Genomic DNA, 25,358 nt, shown 5'->3' with positions numbered 1-25,358 from the left:
AACGTCTAGTACCGTTTTTATCATGAAAAGCCGAAGTCGAAATCGATCAGAGCTATCGAAAACGAAAATCTAGGCAAAAATTATGACAAACAGAAAGCTGCAGGCTGCAGTAAACATAAACAACAACGGTGCAACGTCATTGAGTGTATGCGTTTAAGTTACACTGTTATTTTTTTTTTACTTTGAAGCTTTCCGCTTGACAGTTAATATCATTAATATTTATACTAAAAATTATAATATCTACCAATTTGAGAAATTTTTACATCAAATATTACTTCAGATCAAGTTGTACTTCCCCTAGACCACCACAGACAAACAGACATAACACTCGCAAGTTGTTCATCGAACAAGCATTAAACGGTCCATTTAAAAGTAACGTAGTTGGTAGCACCGCCACCTGTGGCGCGCATAGTCAATTCCCTTGCGTTTGACGTTTGCACACTACCGCCATCTGTTCAGCGTACTACCCATCACAGTGTATTCAACAGATGGCGTCAATGTTTTAGCGACGATGTTTTACAGTGAGAAATATTCAATGTGTTATGTCTGTTTGTCTGTGGTACCACTGAACTGTCAAAAAGGTTTAGCCGTTTAACACTGAGTTCATTTGTGACGTCACGCTGGACTTAGCCGATTTTTTCTCGGGTGGATTTTCTCGATAATTTTTCAGACTGCAGTAAGATGTAAACCACATTTCTGCAATGTTCACGAGCAACATCCTTGCAATGCGCTGTTTCTCGACAATTTTCAAGTTAAAATTCAGAAATTTTAGATTTTTTTTTTCGAAAAAACGACTAAGGCTGTGAACCATTTGCCGGGTTAAATTTAACTCGTAGTTAAAAGTGACATTTCGAAAGTTATTTCTTATGTTCGAAAATCCCCGTGCTATCGATTGACCGGTTTTCGAGCCACGATCGTCAAAATTTAACTTCTTGTCTGTCAGAAATAACCACGCTCGGATAGCAGGGTTAATCTAGAGTCGGTGTATAATGAGTCACGCCAAGAGAAAAACAGTTGAACTCGCATCACGGTTTTCGAAATATTTCCTTTCTTTTCACTTGGCAACAGAGGACTTCTACATCAATTTCAAATGACTTCTAGCGAGAACAAAAAATAGCGTCTGTAGTTAATCATTATATCAGTGATTATGTCAAATTATTTTATCAAAAAATAATAGAAATTTCCATTACTCATCATTACCAAACGTACCCCATGACAATTTAATGCTCACTGCGTGTTTATGATCATTTCTTCGATTTTATTTTATATTTTATTGCAATACCTTTCGTGGACCTTGCATAGCATCGTTATGTTTGTTTACTTTGCACGATAGGTAGCCGGTTTGACAGTTCAATAGGTAGACTTGGCTTCACTCTTGGCGTGACTCATTATACACCGACTCTAGGTTAATCGATAACTTTCCATCTGTCAAATTTTAACCAAAAGTTAAAATAATCCACCAAATGGTTCAGAGCCTAAGTGCTTGTAAACAGTTAGGTTTTGCACCGTCGGGGTTAACCTCAATCTGATGACACTTTAGTGGTACCACAGACAAACAGACATAACAGATTGAATATTTCTCACTGTAAAACATCGTCGCTGAAACATTAGCGCCATCTGTTGAGCACACTGTGGTGGGTAGTACGCTGAACAGATGGCGGTAGTGTGTAAACGTCAAATGCAAGGAAAATGACTATGCGCGCCGCAGGTGGCGGTACTACCAACTACGATACTTTTAAATTGACCGTTAAATGCTTATTCGATGAACAACTTGAGAGTGTTATGTCTGTTTGTCTGTGGTGGTACTGTTTACGTGGACTTAGTCGATTTTTTCTTGGGTGGATTTTCTCGATAATTTTTCAGACTGCAGTGAGATGTAAACCACACTTCTGCAATGTCCACGAGCAACATCCTTTCAACGCGCTGTTCCTCGACAATTTTCAAGTTAAAATTTAGAAACTTTAGAAATTTTTTTTCGAAAAAACGACTAAGTGCTTGTAAACAGTACCACTGAACTGTCAAAAAGGTTCAGCCGTTTAACACTGAGTTCATTTGTGACGTCACGCTGCAGAACATAGTACCACTGAACTGTCAAAAAGGTTCAGCCGTTTAACACTGAGTTCATTTGTGACGTCACGCTGCAGAACCTGCAGACCAATTACACGGTTAGAAAAAAGTACCCAAAATTAAGTTCTTTTCACTCATCTCGGCACGATAGTGCAGGAACCCAAAAGTAGGTAAAGTGGGTCAAAGTAATTTTCATTTACTTGTGTGCAGTTCGTATGGAATTTTCCACTGGCTTTTTAGGCTGTGAACCATTTGCCGAGTTAAATTTAACTCGTGGTTAAAAGTGACATTTCGAAAGTTATTTCTTATGTTCGAAAATCCCCGTGCTGTCGATCGACCGGTTTCCGAGCCACGGTCGTCAAAATTTAACTTCTTGTCTGTCAGAAGTAACCACGCTCGGATAGCAGGGTTAATCGATAACTTTTCATCTGTCAAATTTTAACCAAAAGTTAAAATAATCCACCAAATGGTTCAGAGCCTTAATCAAAAGTAAGTTAGTTGTACCCAACACCCGCATAAGCGCGAACCATAAATTGACCTTACCGATAATGGTTATAAATTTTTTATAATCCCTGCTAAACTTCAACTGAAATGGTTATGGAACTTTACATGAACGTTTAATGATAAAGTTTTAACCTTAAGTATTATAGTTTTTTGGAAGTGGACCTTACAAATAATGGGTTGTTAAGAACCATTACCATTCCAAATTCTTGTTTTCTCCATACATTTTCGGAAAGAAAACTTTACTAAAACCTTTTAACTTATGGTTTAAGAACATTAATGGTAATGGTTATGGTAACCAGTAAGGTTCATGAATGGTTTTGTAACATCGATCAACTTTATGTGGAATATATCGCGAATTGGTTGCCTGTAAATTACTGATTACCAATTCACGATATATTTCACGTAAAGTTGAGTGATAATACAAAACCATTAATGGACCTTACTGACTACCATAACCATAACCATTAATGTTCTCAAACCATAAGTAAAAACGTTCTAATATAGTTCTCTTTCCGAAAATGTATGGAGAAAACAAGAATTTGGAATGGTAATGGTTCTTAACAACCCATTATTTGTAAGGTCCGCTTCCAAAAAACCATAACACATAAGGTTAAAACTTTATCACACAAACGTTCATGTAAGGTTCCATAACCATTTCAGTTGAAGTTTAGCAGGGATTATAAACAATTTATAACCATTATCGGTAAGGTCATGTGATGGTTCGCGTTTATGCGGGCAGTAGGTAAATATGATTATACCCAACGTTGGGTTCCCACACTTTACTACCCCTGTTGGGTGGTTTTGCTCCTTCGTTTTTGACAACATTAGTAGGAGAAAAGGAGACAAACTAGTCAAAAGTAGGTAAAAGTGAACTGGCCGTTGGGTACTTTTTTCTTACCGTGTAGGTTTTGCACCGTCGGGGTTAACCTCAATCTGATGACAGTTCAGTGGTACTGTTTACAAGCACTTAGTCGTTTTTTCGAAAAAAAAAAAAATCTAAAATTTCCTAATTTTAACTTGAAAATTGTCGAGGAGCAGCGCATTGCAAGGATGTTGCTCGTGAACATTGCAGAAATGTGGTTTACATCTCACTGCAGTCTGAAAAATTATCGAGAAAATCCACTCAAGAAAAAATCGGCTAAGTCCACGTAAACAGTACCACCAAAGATGAATACTAAGATGAAACTGTCGGAAGAAAAACTTTCTATTTTAGTGTCTTCTTTCACGGTCCCTTTCATCCAATGAGAACCCCCCGTATTCAAGGTAATTTTGTGGTTTTGCTGCCCCCTCGGAAGAGATGAAATTTTGCGCTCATTTTTATCAAAACAATCACACCAAAATCAGAGATGTCCCATTTTTTAATTACTCGATTAACAACTAATCGATTATTTTTTGTTCGCTGTGCTGCCATTTTTCCACCAATGAGAGTGCAGCACATGTTTGAAACGATCGGTGATGATCCTGTGGAGATGTTAATGCTTATATCGGCATGATCTAACCGATTATAAATAGTTTACTTTTCGGTTCGTTAATCGATTAAACGATTATTCGAATGAAAATCGGACATCACTAGATGAATGTGAAACGTCATTTCAAATATAAGGCCGTTCATAAATAATGATACAATTTGAAAGGGACCGGGGCTAATCACAAATTACGTCTCCATGGTAACTGAAATAAACACGAGTGTTCACCGGTTGGTACCACTAAACTGTCATCAGATTGAGGTTAACCCCGACGGTGCAAAACCTAATGCACGGAATGAACTGCATGAACAAATTTGACGTTTGAGCGGTGCCGTGTTTACTAAAAATGAGCACATGAATAATACTCGCGTAACATTTTAAAATGGCCTATCAACTTATGTACACAAAACTTGTTAGGCATTTTTCCCGCGAACCGAAGTACGCCCATGCAAACCAACAACACCATCGGGTAGGGTAAATTCTCCCCTTCCCGATAGTGGTCTGATTTGCGTGAGTGTTCTTCGGTTCGCGAGAAAAGGGCCTATCAAGTTGTTTATAAAAGTTGATAGGACCTTTTCAAAAGTTACGCGAGCATTAGGTACTGCAGCGTGACGTCACAAATGAACTCAGTGTTAATCGGCTGAACCTTTTTGACAGTTCAGTGGTACTGTTTACAGACACTTAGGCTGTGTTCCATTTGGAAAATTTTCACTTATATTTGACACTTCGAAAATAAATTAAGATGTTCGAAAATCCCTCTGTTGTTGATCGGCCGATTTTCGAGAAAGCGTCTGTCAAAATTTATTCCTTGTCTGTCAGAAATAAGTCTGCAGGAATAGCAGGTTTATTTGAAAATTTTCCATCTGTCAAATTTAAGTAAAAATTCACCAAATGGAACACAGCCTTAGGCTGTGAACCATTTGCTGAGTTAAATTTAACTCGTGGTTAAAAGTGACATTTCGAAAGTTATTTTCTATGTTCGAAAATCCCCGTGCTGTCGATCGACCGGTTTTCGAGCTACGGTCGTCAAAATTTAACTTCTTGTCTGTCAGAAATAACCACGCTCGGATAGCAGGGTTAATCGATAACTTTCCATCTGTCAAATTTTAACCAAAAGTTAAAATAATCCACCAAATGGTTCAGAGCCTTAGTCGTTTTTTCGAAAAAAATATATTTTAAAATTTCCGAATTTTAACTTGAAAATTATCGAGGAAATGCGTGGTGAAAGGATGTTGCTCGTGGACAATGCAAAAGTGTGGTTTACATCTCACTGCAATCTGAAAAAATATCCAGAAAATCTACCGAAGAAAAAATCGACTAAGTCCACGTAGACAGTACCACTGAACTGTCATCAGATTGAGGTTAACCCCGACGGTGCAAAACCTAATTGCGTCATGTGTTCACCGTCGCGACGGTGCAAAACCTAATGCACGGAATGAACTCACGAAAAAATTTTACTTATGAGCGGTGCCGTGTTTACTAAAAATGAACACATGACGCAATTAGGTTTTGCACCGTCGGGGTTCCCGCATAAGCACGAACCATAAATTGACCTTACCTAAAATGGTTATAAATTGTTTATAATCCCTGCTAAACTTCAACTGAAATGGTTATGGAACTTTACATGAACGTTTAATGATAAAGTTTTAACCTTAAGTATTATAGTTTTTTGGAAGTGGACCTTACAAATAATGGGTTGTTAAGAACCATTACCATTCAAAATTCTTGTTTTCTCCATACATTTTCGGAAAGAAAACTATACTAAAACCTTTTAACTTATGGTTTGAGAACATTAATGGTAATGGTTATGGTAACCAGTAAGGTCCATGAATGGTTTTGTAACATCGATCAACTTTATGTGGAATATATCGCGAATTGGTTGCCTGTAAATTACTGATTACCAATTCACGATATATTTCACGTAAAGTTGAGCGATAATACAAAACCATTAATGGACCTTACTGACTACCATAACCATAACCATTAATGTTCTCAAACCATAAGTAAAAACGTTCTAATATAGTTCTCTTTGCGAAAATGTATGGAGAAAACAAGAATTTGGAATGGTAATGGTTCTTAACAACCCATTATTTGTAAGGTCCGCTTCCAAAAAACCATAATACATAAGGTTAAAACTTTATCACACAAACGTTCATGTAAAGTTCCATAACCATTTCAGTTGAAGTTTAGCAGGGATTATAAACAATTTATAACCATTATCGGTAAGGTCATGTGATGGTTCGCGTTTATGCGGGTTAACCTCAATCTGATGACAGTTTAGTGGTACTGTTTACGTGGACTTAGCCAATTTTTTCTTGGGTGGATTTTCTCGATAATTTTTCAGACTGCAGTGAGATGTAAATCACATTTCTGCAATGTTCACGAGCAACATCCTTGCAATGCGCTGTTCCTCGACAATTTTCAAGTTAAAATTCGGAAATTTTAGAATTTTTTTTTTCGAAAAAACGACTAAGTGCTTGTAAACAGTACCACTGAACTGTCAAAAAGGTTCAGCCGTTTAACACTGAGTTCATTTGTGACGTCACGCTGCAGAACCTAATTAGGTACTGCAGCGTGACGTCATAAATGAACTCAGTGTTAATCGGCTGAACCTTTTTGACAGTTCAGTGGTACTGTTTACAAGCACTTAGTCGTTTTTTCGAAAAAAAAATTCTAATTTTTTTGAATTTTAACTTGAAAATTGTCGAGGAACAGCGCGTTGCAAGGATGTTGCTCGTGAACATTACAGAAATGCTGTTTACATCTCACTGCAGTCTGAAAAATTATCGAGAAAATCCACCCAAGAAAAAATCGACTAAGTCCACGTAAACAGTACCACTGAACTGTCATCAGATTGAGGTTAACCCCGACGGTGCAAAACCTAATAGACGAGTGCAAGGATGGATTTGAGTTCACTCACTCGACAAAAAGTGACACAACAGCGGGGCCCTGTTTACTAATAATGAACACATATGTGTTCATTTATAGTAAACAGGGCCCCGCTGTTGTGTCACTTTTTGTCGAGTGAGTGAACTCAAATCCATCCGTGCACTCGTCAATAGTGCCGAGATGAGTGAAAATAACTTAATTTTGGGTACTTTTTTCTAACCGTGTATAATGTAGCCACACTAATGGCGGTAAGCTCCAACTCGGATTAACTTTTAATACCGTCCCTGTTTGTATGATCTGAAAAATGTTTGCTCAGAATTATGTTGATTAACTCTGATGTCGACATCAAACCAGCCGGACATTCTTGATCGGGATTTAATCCGAGGATAATACCGGTTGGAGCTTACCACCATAACTGTCAGTTAGTGTAGCCAAACGAGCATGACGTCATCATGGTTTTGTTTGAGGGAAAAGTATTGTAATATTTTGAGCACAAAACGCTTTCCACATTCCGAGTTATTTCGTGGCGGAAGAACTAAAGATAAAGCAAACCATTCCTCGATTTGATTTGCTTTGCACTTCATTTTGAAATTTTGCGCACGAAACAAAAAACTACACAACGAAGAGCTCTACACGCTTAGTTAGAGATGAACGCCTAAGGCTGAAAATCTCTTTAATAAAGAATTAAAAAAAAAACAATCTACACGCTTAGTTCAGTGCACCCAAATATGGGTTTAGAATACCCATAATCGCAAAAAAAGTACACATACCCATATTATGAGTAAAGTCGATTTACCCATATTTGAGTACATACAATATACGAATAACCACTCTTAGCTAAGATTACTTAAAATTATCGGTAAAAAGTTAACGGTATTTTTTACCGATAAAAATCGTTACTTTTTACTTTAAATAGGCTATTTTTTACTATAAATTAGGTAATTTTTAACGGTAATTATTGGTAATACATGAGGTATGTGCACTTTCTTCGATTATCGGTAATTTCTACCGATATTAAGGTATTCTTTACCGACTTTAAGGTATGTGCATCTTAGCGTGTAGGTAATGTTAACCTATTTATGGGTAATTTATTTTGGGTGATTTTAACACATTTTTGGGCGAATGAATTTAATTTGTGATTAAAAAAAATTAAAATTAAATGCTTCAACTTTTATTTAATTCAAATACTCAGGCTGTGTGAATGATGGTGAATTTTTATTATTGATACAGTAGAAAACCGGAAATTTCGACACGCGCCAATCGATTTTACTCTCAATCTGTGCATAAAACATAACGTCGGACATAGTGCGCTGTATTTGTACAATGATGCGCCATAATGCACACCATAATGCTTCTGCGCAAAGTCCGGTATACCTCAGGGCAGCCATCTGGGACCATTGGTATTTCTCCTCTACTTCGACGACGTTCACCATGTTATCACAGAGCCACGATTATCGTTTGCAGACGATCTGAAAGTTTTTCTGCGCATCCGCTCACTCGCCGACTGCCGTTCTCTCCAAAATCAGATTGACATCTTTGCTGACTGGTGTAGTCTAAACCGACTGGTGGTCAACCCAGCTAAGTGTACAGTTATTACTTTCTCACGCAAGAAACAACCGATTATTTTCAACTACAAACTACTAGGCACGACTATCGAATGGGTGCACTGCGTGAAAGACTTAGGCGTTTTTCTAGACTCAAAGCTGACATACTCACACCATATATCGTATGTCGTCGACAAAGCGTCCAGAACGCTTGGATTTGTCTTCAAGATTACTAAGAACTTCACGGACATTTACTGCTTGAAATCGCTCTATTGCTCTCTCGTACGATCTACGTTGGAATACTGCTCTGCTGTCTGGAGCCCGAACTACAATAATGGGGCCGAGCGAATTGAATCTGTTCAACGACGTTTTCTTCGCTTCGCGCTCCGTAAGCTGCCTTGGAGATACCCACTTCGTCTTCCAAGCTACGAGAATCGCTGCCAATTGATCAATATCGAGCCCTTACGTATCCGAAGAGATGTTTTCAGAGCCTTAACCGTCGCCGATACTCTGCAAGGAAGAATTGACTGCGAAGCAATTCTGCAACAAGTGAACATTAATGTTCAACCTCGATCACTACGCAACAGTCTTATGCTGAGACTTCCACTTCTTCGAACTAATTATAGCATAGGGAGCGCTATTTACGGCTTGCAGCTAGTGTTCAACCGAGTAGCGTCGATGTTCGATTTCCACTTGACACGGAATATGCTTCGCCGAAGATTCTCTGCCTTTTTTGCTGACCGAAGGCGCTTGATACCCAACAGCTAAGTGTAAAATTTAAGACTTATAAATTTTTAGTAACTTGACAATGCTTTCCAAGTTATTTTCGTTTGTAACTGTAGTAACTGTAGTATATGTATGTCGTCTGTATAATCTGTACTTTTTTACAACACATCATTGGGACTATTTCAAGAGCAAATTTTCATTACGTCGAAAGTAACAAAGGTAAACAAAGTCGAGCTATCAGTGTCAATCGATGCTCCTGCTATTACACTATATACTGTCCGAATATAGGATCACATCCCATTTTTAAATTTATTTACCAGTCAAATTGCTTTTTGACGTAATCACCTTCCGATCAAAAAAGTTTTCGATGTTACTTAAGTCACCTGATTTCTATGGAGATGCCGTTTGTCTTAAGTAACAGCGCTGAGAAACCCGTGAAAAGTGTATGTTCGTCGTTTCACTTTCTCGTTATTAAAGTGAATAAATCGAACAGTTTGTTGCTAAGATGATTTCGGTGGTCCTAAAATGATGAATGGACTGCACGTAAGGAGACGTAATTGATAATCCTCCCGAATATCCTGGTAAATACACTTTGACTTAAGTAACAATAGGGGCCACCAAACGACGTATAATAACTATTGACTTAAAAACCAGTATTTTTTAGCATGAAAGCTAGCGATTTGTATTTGTATGATTAAAACCCTGCTAAATATATTAAACATTGCTATTACTATGAGATTATATGAGTTTAATTGAAAATAGGAATAACTTTTCGGTCATCAAAACAAAACTTTATTTTTCTCGGATTGGTGCGAATGTTACTTACGACATAATGAAAAATTGCTCTTGATTTCTAGTCTGTTGATGCAACCATAACAAATAAACAAATGTCCGACGCTTTGTTGTTGTACAGAACGAGAGTAAAATCGAAAGTCGGGTGTGGGGTTTTCCGGTGCCAAACGCGACCGACAATACTTAAATTTGACAGATGGAAAATTTTCAAATAAACCTGCTATTCCAGCAGACTTATTTCTGACAGACAAGGAATAAATTTTGACAGACGCTTTCTTGAAAATCGGCCGATCAACAACAGAGGGATTTTCGAACATCTTAATTTATTTTCGAAGTGTCAAATCTAATGTCGTTTTCGTTTTTGCGGTGTAGCTACACCGGTGCTACACTGCCGAACACCGAAAAAATTTAGGGTGTAGCTATCGGTTGCACCTTTGTTTACAAACAATTGATGATGAACTGTCAATGATTTGCACTTATTGCTGCTTACACTACACCGGTGTAGTGTAGTAAAAACGAAAACGACATAAGTGAAAATTTTCCAAACGGAACACAGCCTCAATCTTGGCTTTCCACAATACTGGTGATCTCCTCATCTTCATCTTCCATTCCTTTCAAAAACTTGACTAACGAATTTACTCTCGATTTGAAACTGTAACGGGTAACCTCATTTGTAAATATTTCCAAATTCTAAAATTGTAGAAGGAAATATTAGAAAAAAGAAAAACGAAGAATAATGAATAGCTTATTAAAATAAATTATGCTGAATTTCCTGGCTGTCTGCTACACATATCGAAGGGTCTAGGTTTGAGTGGATAAAATTTGAGAAGGTGGACGCGCCGGTTGGGAAGCTCTAAGTCGGAGAGCATGCGGCAAAAATAAAGAGAAAAAATCAACTATACCGGTCAAGCAATTTCCAAAACTACTTACCAGTCAAGAGAATCTGAGCTGGGTTACGGAGTTTTGTAGGCAACGGATCAGGGCAGCAGCAACAAGAAAAAATACCTACGACAGATGACGACACGGAGTAGCGCAGCGAGGTTGAATTTTTCCCATAGTTTCCTCCTCCGTCTAACAAAACATAATGCACGGCAGAAATTTTACTTAGTATTAGATTAAATACTTCACGTTTCAGTTCCCCCGGTGCACTACACTGACTTCGAATTGAATTTTTATTGATGGATTTCAAGGGGAAATCCCGAAAGAAGACAACGGAAACTCGGATCTACTCGATACATAAACTGATCACTCACGAACTGAATGTTGGACGGATTGGAAAATGATTATTTTTTCATCCAAATATGAGTAAAGTGCAATAACCCATATTTAGGATAAAGTCGCTTTAATCACAATGTAAGTGAATTATACGGATTTTTCTTAGTATAATTGACCCATATTATAGGTAATGTATCAGAAACCCAAATATGGGTTAATCAATTACCTATTTATGGGTTACCTGAACTAAGCGTGTATGATGGCATGAACTTTTTTCGCGGATGCCAGTAAGAGATCATTTATTATTCATGGTTGCCAAAACAACTTTTTGTGCCTCCGCATGGAATCTACACGGTAAGAAAAATGTACCCAACGGCCAGTTCAATTTTACCTACTTTTGACTAGTTTGTCTCATTTTCTCCTTCTAATGTTGTCAAAAAAGAAGGAGCAAAACCACCCAACAGGGGACTAAAGTGTGGGAACCCAACGTTGGGTATGATAATATTTACCTACTGTTGGGTACAACTAACTTACTTTTGATTAAAAAGCTAGTGGAAAATTCCATACGAACTGCACACAAGTAAATGAAAATTACTTTGACCCGCTTTGCCTACTTTTGGGTTCCTGTACTACACGAAACGAAAATCAATTATTTTATTCATGTGTCTCACTTATACATTTTTGCCAAAGCATCAGCCTTATACATTCCATAAGACAAACCACATAGGTCCTACAAGAATGCATAAAAGGTATGTGTAACCGCTTATACATTTCATTTGACACATGAGCTTCATTAACTTTTTGCAAGGCGTCTGCTTATTAGTTGACTTATACATTTTATGAATACTCAGCAATAGAAATTTGCCAAAAGGTATAAGGAGATTTCTATCCGTGTATAGTGCCGAGATGAGTGAAATGAACTTTATTTTGGGGACTTTTTTCTAACCGTGTATAGTATCTTAAATGCGGGATAATTGGTTATTTTTTACCCATTAATGGGTTTCTACGAAACACCGTGTGGGCTGATTCAAAATAGTGTGTAATTTGCATTGCTGTCACTGGCTGGATGGCAGAGAAACTCGCAGTGAGATCAGTGAAGAAAAGTGCAGTTTTTCGGAGTTAAAATGGCTGGTTTGGTTCAGGATTGTTTTTCTATTGGAAGCACCGTGGCCTGTACTACATGTTACAATCAAAATATCGAAGGCGAGGTGTTAGCATTTGACCAGCAAACAAAAATGTTAATTTTAAGTATCCTTTTCAATGATGTACATTCAATGTTACCGAAAATTTCTAACATTGTTCTGTTTTGTTTTCCCTAATCCTGCATCCTGCAATCCCGCTAAACATCTGAATAAGTGTTTCGGAAGAATCGAAAGCTTACATTGCTTTGCATTTATCTTCAATTCCACAATTTTCCTTAACCAAAACTTGTCAATCATTAAGAATGTTCATCAGCCAGCAACTCTTCGAAGCTTAATGATGTCTACATTCTTAATTTGGCGCTCTGCAGTGATGTCCAGGTAAAGAAAGAAGTGAATTCGCTACCCGACCCACCGCAGTCGCTGAACCTGCAACGCGTAAGTATCGCTTTGGTTTATTAGTCGTGTTTGCGCATGAAAATCGAACTATCAATTTCGTCATTCATTCCAGTTAAGCACACGAGTCCGGAATCAGGTGGAACAGAAAAAACGATTGGTGTCCGCGTTGGCTGCTGGGGTCAGTCAGGAAGGACAGAATCTTTTTCTTGCAATTGCGAGAACCATTAACCAGGTAACTATTTTTTTTTTCGGATTATCTACATGAGTTAGGGATGGTCCATTAATTATGTCACGCAAATTTGGCCCATTTTCAACCCCCCCCCTCTCTCCTCCTTTGTCACATTTTTTGTATGAACCTTTATTTTTTTGTATGGCTCGTCACAGTTTTCAAACCCCCCCAAAATGTATGACATAATTAATGGACGACCCCTTATTGAATGTTTATCATTCTAGGTTTCGTGGGCTGGACCTAATATAGTTGTGTTTCAAGATGTAACCATAACGCCCCCCTACAAAGTAGATAATGTGAATGGATCGCCCGAGTCCAGGCAATTAACCTACGTGAAGAAAATAGTAAGACGGTTTAAAAAAGCATGTCTTGGTTCCAGACTTTAAAAACTATATTTTGGTACGTTTCAGGTTGAGAAACATGTAAATGATCAGGCTTCAGCAACCTCGAATCTGTCGTCGCCGGTAGTTTCTGCCTAATAAGTCTACATCGGGTGTTAAAGTGTGAATGGAGATGGAAATAGAATGTTTAATTTAGCCGAAAAAAAAAAACAAATTATGAGATCAACACAAGTTTAATCCAACAACAGATTAAAATTCACAAGCATTCATCAGAACTATGTAAGTATAATTTGTTGCATACATGTTGGCGCTCATCCATTCTCGAAGGGAAGAGAGGTTTGGTGTCCTCAGCATCAAACTTGTACAGATGGATAAGACCTATCTTTTGACATGATTATTTTAGTTCTACATCACACCGTGCAGATGACGCTTAGGCAGTATCCAAGGAAAATCATTCTTTATTCATTCAGTTTGATTGTAGCGGAATATCCCCTTTCACCGAATGTTTTTTATGTCTCTAGCGTTCAGAATCAAGGGCCTAACTGCGATCATCGATTTTCTCTTCGCATTATCACAGTTTAGTGAACCAATTTTAACTGAAATTATCCCAATACAGTCTAGTGAAAGGTTGTATTAGCTAGCAAAAGCAACATCAAACGTATCGAGAAATGTTAATCTAGTTGAGTTATTAACAAAAAAGAAAATCATCGATGGAGAGAATCGATCATCGCAGTTAGGCCGTTATAATTCTGAACGCTAGATCTGATTTATTTTCTAGGTTTCTTTTGATGCCAAAGATCTAAAGAACTACTCATTTTTAAAAGAAGAAGAAAAAAAATCTCCCAAAATTATTATTGAATTTTGCAGTTGAAACTGGACTCCTCAAAAGTGCGTTTCAACAAATCTCTTTAATAAAATAATAATAATAATAATAAAAAAAAAGTGCGCTTCGACGATGTATCTTGGAGTCTTTTTCGCTTTTTTTCGGTATGAACCAAGGAATAAGTGTTCTAAAGATGAATATTTCTGACTCTTGAGTATTGATTCCAGCACGTATGTATGTAGAAATTATACGTTAAGCTGTTCCTACGTGTTGTTAAATTTGAAATTACAAGACCCGTTTGCGAGGTAGCATTTCCACAACTTAGATTTATGGTTTTTATTGCAATTTGTCCAATTAAATTTTGTATAGTCGTACTTTAAAGAACAGTTCGACAGTGAGCATGCATAAGGGCCAATACGCGATGATCGATTCTCTTCATCGATTTTCTCTTTGCATTGCTACAGCTAAGCGAAACAATTTTCTAGAATTTGTTCAATGCAGAGTATTAACAGGTTGTATTGGCTATCAAAAGCAACATCAAACGCACCGAGAAACGTTAAATCTAGCGAGTTATTAACAAAAGAGAAAATCGACGAAGAGAATCGATCATCGCGTATAGGCCCTTATGCATGCTCACTGTCGAGTTGTCATTTACGTGAGAGGGGGTCACTATAAATCATGTACACAACACCATGAGCAAATGAAATTTTCAATAAATTCAGTTTAATTTAGCTAAAGAAGTTCCCCAGCCTAGGTCGGTGGGATTTTTCTGAGGCATAAAAATCTCTGGTCACGTCTTCCTTCCGAAGGGAAGTAAAGCCGTTGGTCCCGGCCCATGTGTGTTGAATGGGTGCGATTAAAGAGCCTGAAAAGCCTCTGTATAAATTCAGGCTCTTTAGGTGCGATATCCTACGCAGACGCAGGTGTGAATAGGAAAACGTCAAAAAGTGTGTTGTGAGCAGAAATTTCTACCGTGAGACAGGAAACGGAACACTTTTTTACTTTTCCTGATAAATTGATTTATTAGAGATGCTCCAAAACTTGATTTACAGTTGAAAAATTTAATCCTGTAACGTTTTTGCAAAGAGCCTGCTGGTGTTCAGGAATATTTTTGTTGAGAAAAATGGAAAATTAGAAAAGTGCCTTAGTGGTTATGATCTTCCGGATTTCTTGTGTGTGAAGTTAAGGTACAAATCAGTTCAGATCTGTGGAAAATCGTACAATAAGACAATTACTGATGGAAATTGGCAAGATATTGAATTAAAAATGCTTTAATTTGCGTTGTGAAAAATAGTTATTCTGATGTAAACAAACGGTTTGGTTGACGTTTCCTCGTACTCGCGTGGCGCACTCTACGTTGGTGGTGCATTAAAAAGACGTATTAAAAGAAAATCGACAGTGAGCATGCATAAGGGCGAATACGCGATGATCGATTCTCTTCATCGATTTTCTCTTTGCATTGCTACAGCTAAGCGGAACAATTTTCTAGAATTTGTTCAATGTAGAGTAGTAACAGGTTGTATTGGCTATCAAAAGCAACAGCAAACGCACCGAGAAATGTTAAATCTAGCGAGTTATTAACAAAAGAGAAAATCGACGAAGAGAATCGATCATCGCGTATAGGCCCTTATGCATGCTCACTGTCGAAATTATCCAAACATCATCATTTTCATAGTTATCGCTTCGAAATGTAGGTGGAGAGCGATCGCAAAGTTGCAATTCATCAATTTAATGTATCTGAAATTAGTGGGGCAGTTTGAGCCTACTAGCACAGAGAACAGACGTCCAACTTGCACCAGAAACTTGTGTAAAGATAAGTGGGAACGCCGCCGTTACGTGGCGCTAGCATCTCCTGATTTCCTCTAAAAAATTTCCACTTTCGACCGATTTGGCGCTAGTATCGATACATATTCTGTTTGAAATTACTAACATTTGAAAACGGCGCAAAAGCCATTTGTAAACAAACGGTTTGTGGGCCCTTTACTCGCTACCCGAAGAACGCCCACGCAAACCAACAGCATCGTCAGGAAGGGGAAAATTTCCCCTACCCGATGTTGCTGTTGTGTCGCGTGGGTGTACTTCAAGTAGTGAGTAAAGGGCCCACAAACCATTTGTTTACAAATGGCTTTTGTGCCGTTTTCAAATGTTAGCACTGAAATTTCCTCTGTTTGGGACATAACACTACTGCAACCAGTAATTTGATCTATTGTAGTATATCCCGTGTCCTTACCCGAGCAAAATCTGAGATCAAATTGAAATCTAAATTTGATGTTGTGATTTCGCTGATAATGATTGCTCAAGTTGCTGTCGTTTTGACCGTTTTTACGGTTAAAATATCAGTAACATTCATTCGACAGCCATTACTCGTATTCATCGGACGTGTGCTCTTTCTGCTCTGCTTAACTTGGTGAAATATTGTAGCGAAAATGAGTGTAGTTCGTAAAAACACACTTGTTGTTGACTTCAGTGTCCTTCCAGTTCGTCCCAATGCGGGAAAAGTGCAAAAATTCTTCGAGAACAATATAAGGCTTCAATATTCGGACGTTAGATGCATTCAGTTTCATAACGTCCGAAATTGTGTTTTTATTGAGATGATAGACAATGAAGTGGCCTTGCGCTATGAAAAGGCGCACAACTATAAACACGCGATTCTCTGTGCGAAGAGTGAGTTCAAAATCCCGATATATGTGGATTGTGAAGCAGTGACCGTTCGAGTGCATGACCTTCCTCTGGCATGGCCACAAGCCACTATTATAAACCACATGACAAAGTACGGGACAGTGATTTCCAGTCGACAAGAGAAATGGAAGCACTACTTCCCAGGATTCCTGAGCGGTGTTCGAGTTTTGCGAATGCGACTCGAAAGCACCATTCCATCATACATCACGGTCGACAACGAAACAACGTTGGTAACGTACGACAAGCAACCAAAAACGTGCCGCCATTGTGGTCGAGCAGCACATCCCAAACAGAAATGTTTGGATGTAGCCACATCGAACAATAGCACCGCTCCAGCAGCTCCACCAACCGAGGGGGTATTCAGTCTCGCTGATTTCCCGTCGATTGATATCGAACAAAAGCAGCCAACGACATCGGGTCAATCATCTCCTGCTTTCACCGGGTTCTCAGCAGAAGAACAACAGCGAAACACCGAGGATCATCACACTTCAAACGTTGAAAGCAACGACGAAAATTCTAGCACCAGCTCATCAAACGCAACAAAGGATCAAATTGAAAATATCAACAAACGCCGGCTGTCGAAACACAAGGAGAACGAAAAAAAGAAAGTTCGTGCTGATCAGTGCACCCAGAAGACTGGTCAGCAAACAGATAAATAGGGAATAATACGTTTTATTTGAAAAATAAAAGCGGGAAGGGTTCAAATTGTTAATAATGCTCATCGGCCCAAGCAATGCCTAATAGGCGAGGGGGCCTTATAAATAAACGCAAAAAAAAAAGGTTAAAATATCAAAATTGAGAGCAAACAAATCTTCCTGTGACATCACATTGAAAACTATTTCTGCTATCAGTGAAAGCAAACTGAAAATTAAATTTGTTATCAATTTTTCCGGTTGATAACAAAACAAGTATTCAATTTGATGTTATGCTAAGGCAATGAAAACAAACCCGCAACAACATATTTTTGAAGAGCATATGTACAGCAAAATGAAAACAAAATTTGGTATCAAATTTGTCCATTGCGTAAACTGAAATCAAATAATGATTTCAGTTTGATGTTGATATCAAAACTTGATTTCAATTTGCTGTCATTTTGATGCTGGACTTTGCTCGGGTAGTTTAGTGCATGTCGTATTACTCCATCACTATTGAGAAATGATGAAGTTTTCGTTTTTCATGCAGTTGTCATTCTTGCCTTCATCGCAAGGAATCGATTCTAATTGAAAGGTCCCGCTATTTATACCCTTCGGAGTGTTGGAACACCCTCCAAAGGCGCGCCCCTTTGTCAATCAAAACTGGATTAGTTAGTAACAAAAACAAACAATGACACGGATAGTGACCATGCATTAGAACCCTAGTCTTAACCACTGCAAACTAGGGAACAACGAATAAAAGATTAGGAATCACATAGGTGAAGACTAACTAACTCATTTTTCCTTGTTTCAAGATCATCCTCGGTCCAGGCAACCCGAGGACTTATCACTATCAACAAGGCATAAAAAGTAACAAGGACTAAGATGTGTTCCTTTGATTACTGAAAAATCATGTTCCCCTAGTTTGAAGTAGTCAGGACTAGGAATCGGTGGTAGATCTTACATCCCGTAACGTACCACTAAAAGGTGATCTACCCACGTTACGGGGCGCTTAGTTTCTATTGAAAAGCCGTATACATTCTAGCATGTGTTAACGTTTAGCACAGAGAACAGACGTCCAACATCCACCAGAAACTTGTGTAAAGATAAGTGGGAACGTCGCTGTTACGTAGCGCTAGCATCTTCTGGTTTCCTCTATAAATTATCCTCTTTCGAAAAATTTGGCGCTAGTATCGATAAATTTTCGGTTGAAAATTACCACTCGGTGCTACCGGCACTTAGTGTCTAGTGTAAGTTGTGCAACGCCAGCGCCATCATGTTGTCAAAGAGGGTTTTTAAGTGCGGAAGTCGGCGTTGGTGGCGATTAAGTCGAATAGGAATCTTTATACAAGTTTTTACAGCAATTTAGTTCGAGCCTCAACGTCTGTTCACTGTGTGTTTAGGCTTATTAGATTCTCGCTCTCTCTCTCTGATGAATGAATTCTCTTTTTATTTTTGTAAGGTATTAATTGTTTCCTTTCTTCATTTCTCTTTTTAAAACAGTGCTTGAGGAGGCAATATCATAGCGGTTTTGTGAATTTCAATAGGCAACAGTCACAACACTTCTCATCAGTATCAATACCAGGAAATAAACTCAATTATTAAAACTAACCAACGTATTCACTTTGAAAGAAATCCGTCTACTTTGTTTTACCCTTGTTCATATACCACGTGGAGAATGATGAGGGGAGGAGGTAGGATGTTGGTGATTTTCCACGGTCCATAATGTTTATAAATTTATATTGTTTATAAAATCTCTAGACATGTTCCGGGTGGTACGTGGAGGTGGCCAGAATCTTAGTTGATCCTTGATTGGCATTTACGGGACAAGATGGTTGTCCTCAGGGATTTTTTCGGAGCTGACTTAAGTTATAACGTAACTTTCACTTTTGACTTCAATTGCTGATTTTTCGTAAACGATCATTCTAACGAGCAAAGTAATAACATCATCGGACAGATGAGATAATCCCGCATATTATTGTTAATATTAATTTGTATGATTTAATTTGTTATTAGGGAGATATTGAAGATGGAAGTCAAAAGTGACAGTTACATTGTATCGAGGTATTCCTGTATATCAAATTTTACAATGGGAGCAAATTTAAGGGTTATTCTATAATGATGAGAGGTAATCACGCTTACCACTACACCACCGGCGCCGCTAAGTCTGACAATTCACGCAGTTGAAATAAAAAATATGTTTATTGATTCAAAAATAATATGGCCAATTTTTTTATGTTTTGTTTTCTTTTTCACTGATCACGCCTTCCTTCGAAGTAGTTGGTCCTCGGTTCATTAGTCGATATGTAGGGTCCCAGGTGTGGGAGCTGCCTTCCTGGCGTCGGGAGCATTGGTACTCAGTACGGAAAACCAGATCGACAGAAAAAAAAAATCAAGGAAAAAACAGATAAAATTGATTATATTTAGCAACTGCACCTCGAACTGCAGCATACTTACACAGAAAAAAAAATTGTTGGATATTACATCAAAAATGCTGCAACCAGGTCAATCCATCGGTTGTGTAATATAACGTTGTACGATGTACATCGATTATGCGAACAAAATTACATCCATTGATGTAATATTGTATCTGTTTTTTGCTATTACATCATTATTTTATACATCAGCTTGAATTACATTGATCGATATTATATTTTTTTTTTGCTGTGTACTTACCTCAAGTCTCAAGATTTTCGGAAATTTTGCACTTATTTCCCTAAATTCACAATTAAAAACAATACTTACGTGGAATGCGGAAAAGAGCTGAATCAAACGAGAACAGTTTTGTTATTGTTTACATTTTTGTCCGGGTGAAAACGAGGGAATGGTTGGTAGTTATTTTTGCATTCATGGCCCGGGGAATGGACACAGCAAATAAATGATAAATTAAAATTAACTATTGTTATTAGAATATTGTTATTTTTACAATAGTTGCAGTTGAAAAGTGGCTTATTAAAACAAAAAGAATCCTATTTTGAATTTAAATGAATAAGTATTATTGAAACAACAAAATGCAATATAATTTCAACCGGAATTGTTTGTTTAAATACAACTAAAGTTTTTTGTTTTGGTTAAATCAAGAGCAAATTTTCATTACGTCGAATGTAACAAAGGTAAACAAAGTCGAGCTATCAGTGTCAATCGATGCTCCTGCTATTACACTATAATACTGTCTGAATATAGGATCACATCCCATTTTTAAATTTATTTACCAGTCAAATTGCTTTTTGACGTAATCACCTTCCGATCAAAATAGTTTTCGATGTTACTTAAGTCACCCGATTTCTATGGAGATGCCGTTTGCCTTAAGTAACAGCACTGAGAAACCCGTGAAAAGTGTACTTTCGTCGTTTCGCTTTCTCATTATTAAAGTGAATAAATCGAGCCGTTTGTTGCTAAGATGATTTTGGTGGTCCTAAAATGATGAATGAGCTGCACGTAAGGAGACGTAATTGATAATTCTCCCGAATATCCTGGTAAATACACTTTGACTTAAGTAACAATAGGGGCCACCAAACGACGTTTAATAACTTTTGACTCAAAAACCAGTATTTCTTAGCATGAAAGCTAGCGATTTGCCTTTGTATGATTAAAACCCGGCTAAATATGTTAAACATTGCCATCACTATGAGATTATATGTGTTTAATTGGAAATAGGAATAACTTTTCGGTCATCAAAACAAAACTTTATTTTTCTCGGATCGGTGCGAATGTTACTTACGACATAATGAAAACTTGCTTTTGAAATGCACACAATTTTCTGTCCGTGTGTGTGGGATATGGTTCCGTGTAAAGTCCTACAGTACTGTACACTGAAAAAAGTTTTCACTTAGTTTCTATTAGGAACGCACATAGTATTTTTCCAAAAACAAAAACAATGATTCTTACCTTAATATCACATAGCATTAGAAATTCTATATGAGAAATCATATAGATTTCATTGGACACATAACGTTCATGTGATTTAGTGGTGCAATTTCCAATTATGGGATCACATGAAAGTTATGTGAAATTCACATGGATATTTTCCACTGGTTATGTGATTTATTTTATGAGTGTAGGGCAAACTTAAGTTCCGTGTAGTCACCTTCACGGAGAAAAAATAATACCCAAAATTTAACTTCTTTTTACTTAATATTGACTTCAGCCTCTGACTTGCACTTGTTATTGTTGTCAAAAAAGGAACGAGCGATTCGACTCAACGATGTAGTTCAGCCCAATAAGTTACTCTTGAGAAAATTGCATATTCTGAAATTTACTTGAATTAATCTTAATTTTGGGTAGAATATACTTAGGTAATAATAGTAGGTAATTTTTTGCTGGTGTTAAATGGAAACTACTATATCAATAGCAAATTTTCATTACGTCGAAAGTAACAAAGGTAAACAAAGTCGAGCTATCAGTGTCAATCGATTCTCCTGCTATTACACTATATACTGTCCGAATATAGGATCACATCCCATTTTTAAAATTTTTTACCAGTCAAATTGCTTTTTGACGTAATCACCTTCCGATCAGAATATTTTTCGATGTTACTTAAGTCACCCGATTTCTATGGAGATGCCGTTTGACTTAAGTAACAGCACTGGGAAACCCGTGAAAAGTGTACGTTCGTCGTTTCGCTTTCTTATTATTAAAGTGAATAAATCGAACTGTTTGATGCTAAGATGATTTCGGTGGTCCTAAAATGATGAATGTCCCGAATATCCTGGTAAATACACTTTGACTTAAGTAACAATAGGGGCCACCAAACGACGTATAATAACTTTTGACTCAAAAACCAGTATTTTTTAGCATGAAAGCTAGCGATTTGCATTTGTATGATTAAAACCCTGGTAAATATGTTAAACATTGCTATCACTATGAGATTATATGTGTTTAATTTGAAATAGGAATAACTTTTCGGTCATCAAAACAAAACTTTATTTTTCTCGGATTGGTGCGAATGTTACTTACGACATAATGAAAATTTGCTCTTGAATGCTATTCACGCTCCTTCAATTTTACTGAAAAGTGAGTAAAAATCTGCTCTCTTTCGGTAAAAGTGGAACTACTCTAAAGTGAGGTAACCTATAGTTACTCACTTTTGAGTAATGCTAGCATTTGTCAAAATAAGAGTAACTTTTTTTTTTTTTTTATCTAGTTCGTTTATTTGGAAGGCTCAATCGCGTTAGCTTTACGGAGCCGATAATTCATTGTTCACTGTGTGTAACAAGATTCACTTAATTCTATGTCTAGTAGGAGTTGGGCCGATTACTCGCGGCTTACTCGAGGTTAGAAGGGTACATTTTCGAAGGATAGGATCAGGGGAGGAGCTTGGGGTAGGGTTTCGTTGTCTCATCAGAGCGTTGTCGCCAGTATGAACGGTAGTGCTGTTCTAGCTTCGTCCGGAGTTCGACCGGCTATGGTGGGTGACCAGTGGGCGACGATGAGACTCATCGAGACGGGGGGACAAGACAACCAAAAAATAATAAAGAGAGACAAAAGACAAAAGGAATTAAATTCTTATACTAGACATTTGAAGAAAAACATAAACGGACTGCATATAGCAGAGATCACGGGTTGCCAACACGTCTCTGATAGGAACATAGGGTTGTCTTCCTTGGGCCTCGAGGGTATTCAAAAGTCGCTCTCTGGCGGCGTCATTATCCGTACATTGCCAAACTGCGTGTTCGATGTCTTCGTAACCGTTTCCACACCGACAGATGTTGCTGTCCACGAGGTTTATTCTATTGAGATGAGCATCTAGCGAGTAGTGGTTGGACATAAGTCTACTCATCACGCGAATGAAGTCACGACTTAAGCCCAAGCCTTTAAACCACGCTCTCGAAGAAACATTAGGAATAATTGAATGTAACCACCGTCCAAGATTTCCAGTGTCCCAATCGGTTTGCCAACTCGAAAAGGTACTCTGACGCACTAAATGGTAAAATTCATCGTGTGAAATTTGCCTGTCATACAATTCGCCTTCCTGCGCGCCCACCTTTGCGAGAGAGTCCGCCTTCTCATTGCCTGGGATTGAGCAATGTGAGGGGACCCATACAAAGGTAATCATATATGATCTTTCGACCAGCACACACATCTGCTCCCTTACCTTTGAAAGGAAATAAGATGAGTGCCTACTTGGTTTCATCGACCGAATAGCCTCAATGGAACTGAGACTATCCGAGAAGATGAAGTAATGGTCTGCGGGCATGTTGGAAATCATCCCCAATGCGAAGTTGATTGCTGCCAGCTCAGCAACAAAAACGGAACAAGGTTCCTGAAGTTTGCGGAAGGCGCTAGAGTTTTCATTGAAGACACCGAAGCCAGTGGATCCATTGAGACGGGACCCGTCTGTAAAATATCTTTTCATGCAATTGACTTGTTGGTACTTTTCAGTAAAAATACGCGGAATAATAATAGGTCGAAGTTGATCGGAAATCCCATGAGTTGCTTGTTTCATGGTCAGATCATATTCAATTGAGGAACTGTGATTGGTGAAGTGAACACGGTCTGGAGTATAACAAGGAAGACACATATCTGATGATATGTAGTGGTGGTAGATTCTCATAAATCGAGATTGTGTGTTCAGCCCAAGAATTTCTTCAAAATTAGCAATTATAAGTGTGTTCGTCACTCCGCATTTGATTAGTATTCTGAGAGAGAGCTCCCAGAAACGGTTCTGGAGGGGTGTTACTCCTGCCAGAACCTCGAGACTCATGTTATGCGTTGAGTGCATACAGCCTAGAGCAATACGCAGACAACGATATTGAATTCGTTCCAATTTTATTAGGTGACTTTTTCTTGCCGAGAGAAAGCAGAAAGAGCCGTACTCTAGAACAGAGAGAATAGTTGTTTTATAAAGCGTTATGAGGTCTCCCGGATGAGCACCCCACCATGTGCCGCAAATTGAACGGAGAAAGTTGATCCTCTGCTGACATTTTTGCTTCAAATACGTAATATGGGCATTCCAAGTGCACTTTGAATCAAACCAGACCCCAAGGTACTTGAAAGACAATGATTGAGTAATGTTTCTGCCCAAAAGATTAAGATGCATTTGGGCTGGGTACCGCTTTCGAGTAAACACTACCAGTTCAGTTTTCTGCGGCGAGAATTCGATCCCTAGATTCCTAGCCCAAGAAGACAAGTTATCTAAGGAACTTTGCAATGGTCCTTGCAAGTCCACGGCATGTGGACCTCTTACGGAAACCACACCGTCATCTGCAAGTTGTCTTAGCGTGCATTGTTCTGCCAAACAGTTGTCGATATCTTTGACATAAAAGTTATAAAGAAGAGGGCTGAGACATGAGCCTTGGGGCAGGCCCATGTAGCTAATTCTGGAAGTTGTCAGTTGTCCAAGGGAAAAGTTCATTTGCTTTTCTGACAACAAATTGTACAAGAAATTATTTAAAATTCCGGAAAGTCCACATCTGTGCAGATTGTCTGACAAAATTTCAATGGAAACTGAATCAAAAGCCCCCTTAATGTCCAAGAATACTGAAGCCAATTGCTCCTTGTGCGCAAAGGCTAGTTGAATATCTGTGGAAAGCAGCGCTAGACAATCGTTTGTTCCTTTGCTCTTGCGGAACCCAAATTGTGTATTTGATAGCAAGTTATTTGATTCGACCCAGTGATCGAGTCTCCGAAGGATCATTTTCTCCAACAATTTCCTAATGCACGAAAGCATAGCAATCGGACGGTATGAGTTATGGTCAGACGCTGATTTGCCAGGTTTTTTAATGGCTATTACTTTGACCTGTCTCCATTCAGGCGGTACAATGTTGTTTTCTAGCAAGGAATTGAATAAATCTAGCAAGCGTCTTTTAGCGATATCTGGGAGATTTTTCAGAAGATTGAATTTAATCATATCGCTTCCCGGTGAGGAGTTGTTCGATGAAAGAAGAGCCATAGAGAAATCCAGCATTGAGAAT

At 38.1% G+C, this 25,358-nt stretch overlaps 1 protein-coding gene across 1 annotated transcript; it reads left to right on the top strand.

The window, feature by feature from the left end:
- The first annotated feature begins 12,255 nt into the window (after window positions 1-12,255).
- LOC135714176 (LSM12 homolog A-like) lies at window positions 12,256-19,056 on the top strand. Its single transcript, XM_065237483.1, has 6 exons — window positions 12,256-12,451; window positions 12,647-12,780; window positions 12,854-12,973; window positions 13,195-13,314; window positions 13,381-13,590; window positions 18,949-19,056. Exons 1-5 carry the CDS (start codon window positions 12,328-12,330, stop codon window positions 13,447-13,449), a joined length of 567 nt encoding a protein of 188 aa, XP_065093555.1. The 5' UTR covers window positions 12,256-12,327; the 3' UTR covers window positions 13,450-13,590; window positions 18,949-19,056.
- Window positions 19,057-25,358: the final 6,302 nt, after the last annotated feature.

Source organism: Ochlerotatus camptorhynchus, unplaced genomic scaffold, assembly GCF_037179485.1.
Source record: "Ochlerotatus camptorhynchus isolate MF236.1 unplaced genomic scaffold, CSIRO-AGI_Acam_v1.1 ptg000624l, whole genome shotgun sequence".
NCBI lineage: Eukaryota > Metazoa > Arthropoda > Insecta > Diptera > Culicidae > Ochlerotatus > Ochlerotatus camptorhynchus.
This window is presented reverse-complemented; position numbering and strand designations above follow the sequence as displayed.

What these genes read in the sequence shown, in the direction of transcription:
- LOC135714176 (XM_065237483.1), top strand. Translation starts at nt 12,328, where the DNA reads ATGGCTGGTTTGGTTCAGGATTGTTTTTCTATTGGAAGCACCGTGGCC. An exon ending in AGTCGCTGAACCTGCAACGC is followed by an intron (nt 12,781 to 12,853) that starts GTAAGTATCGCT and finishes CATTCATTCCAG; the next exon opens with TTAAGCACACGAGTCCGGAA. An exon ending in TTGCGAGAACCATTAACCAG is followed by an intron (nt 12,974 to 13,194) that starts GTAACTATTTTT and finishes TTATCATTCTAG; the next exon opens with GTTTCGTGGGCTGGACCTAA.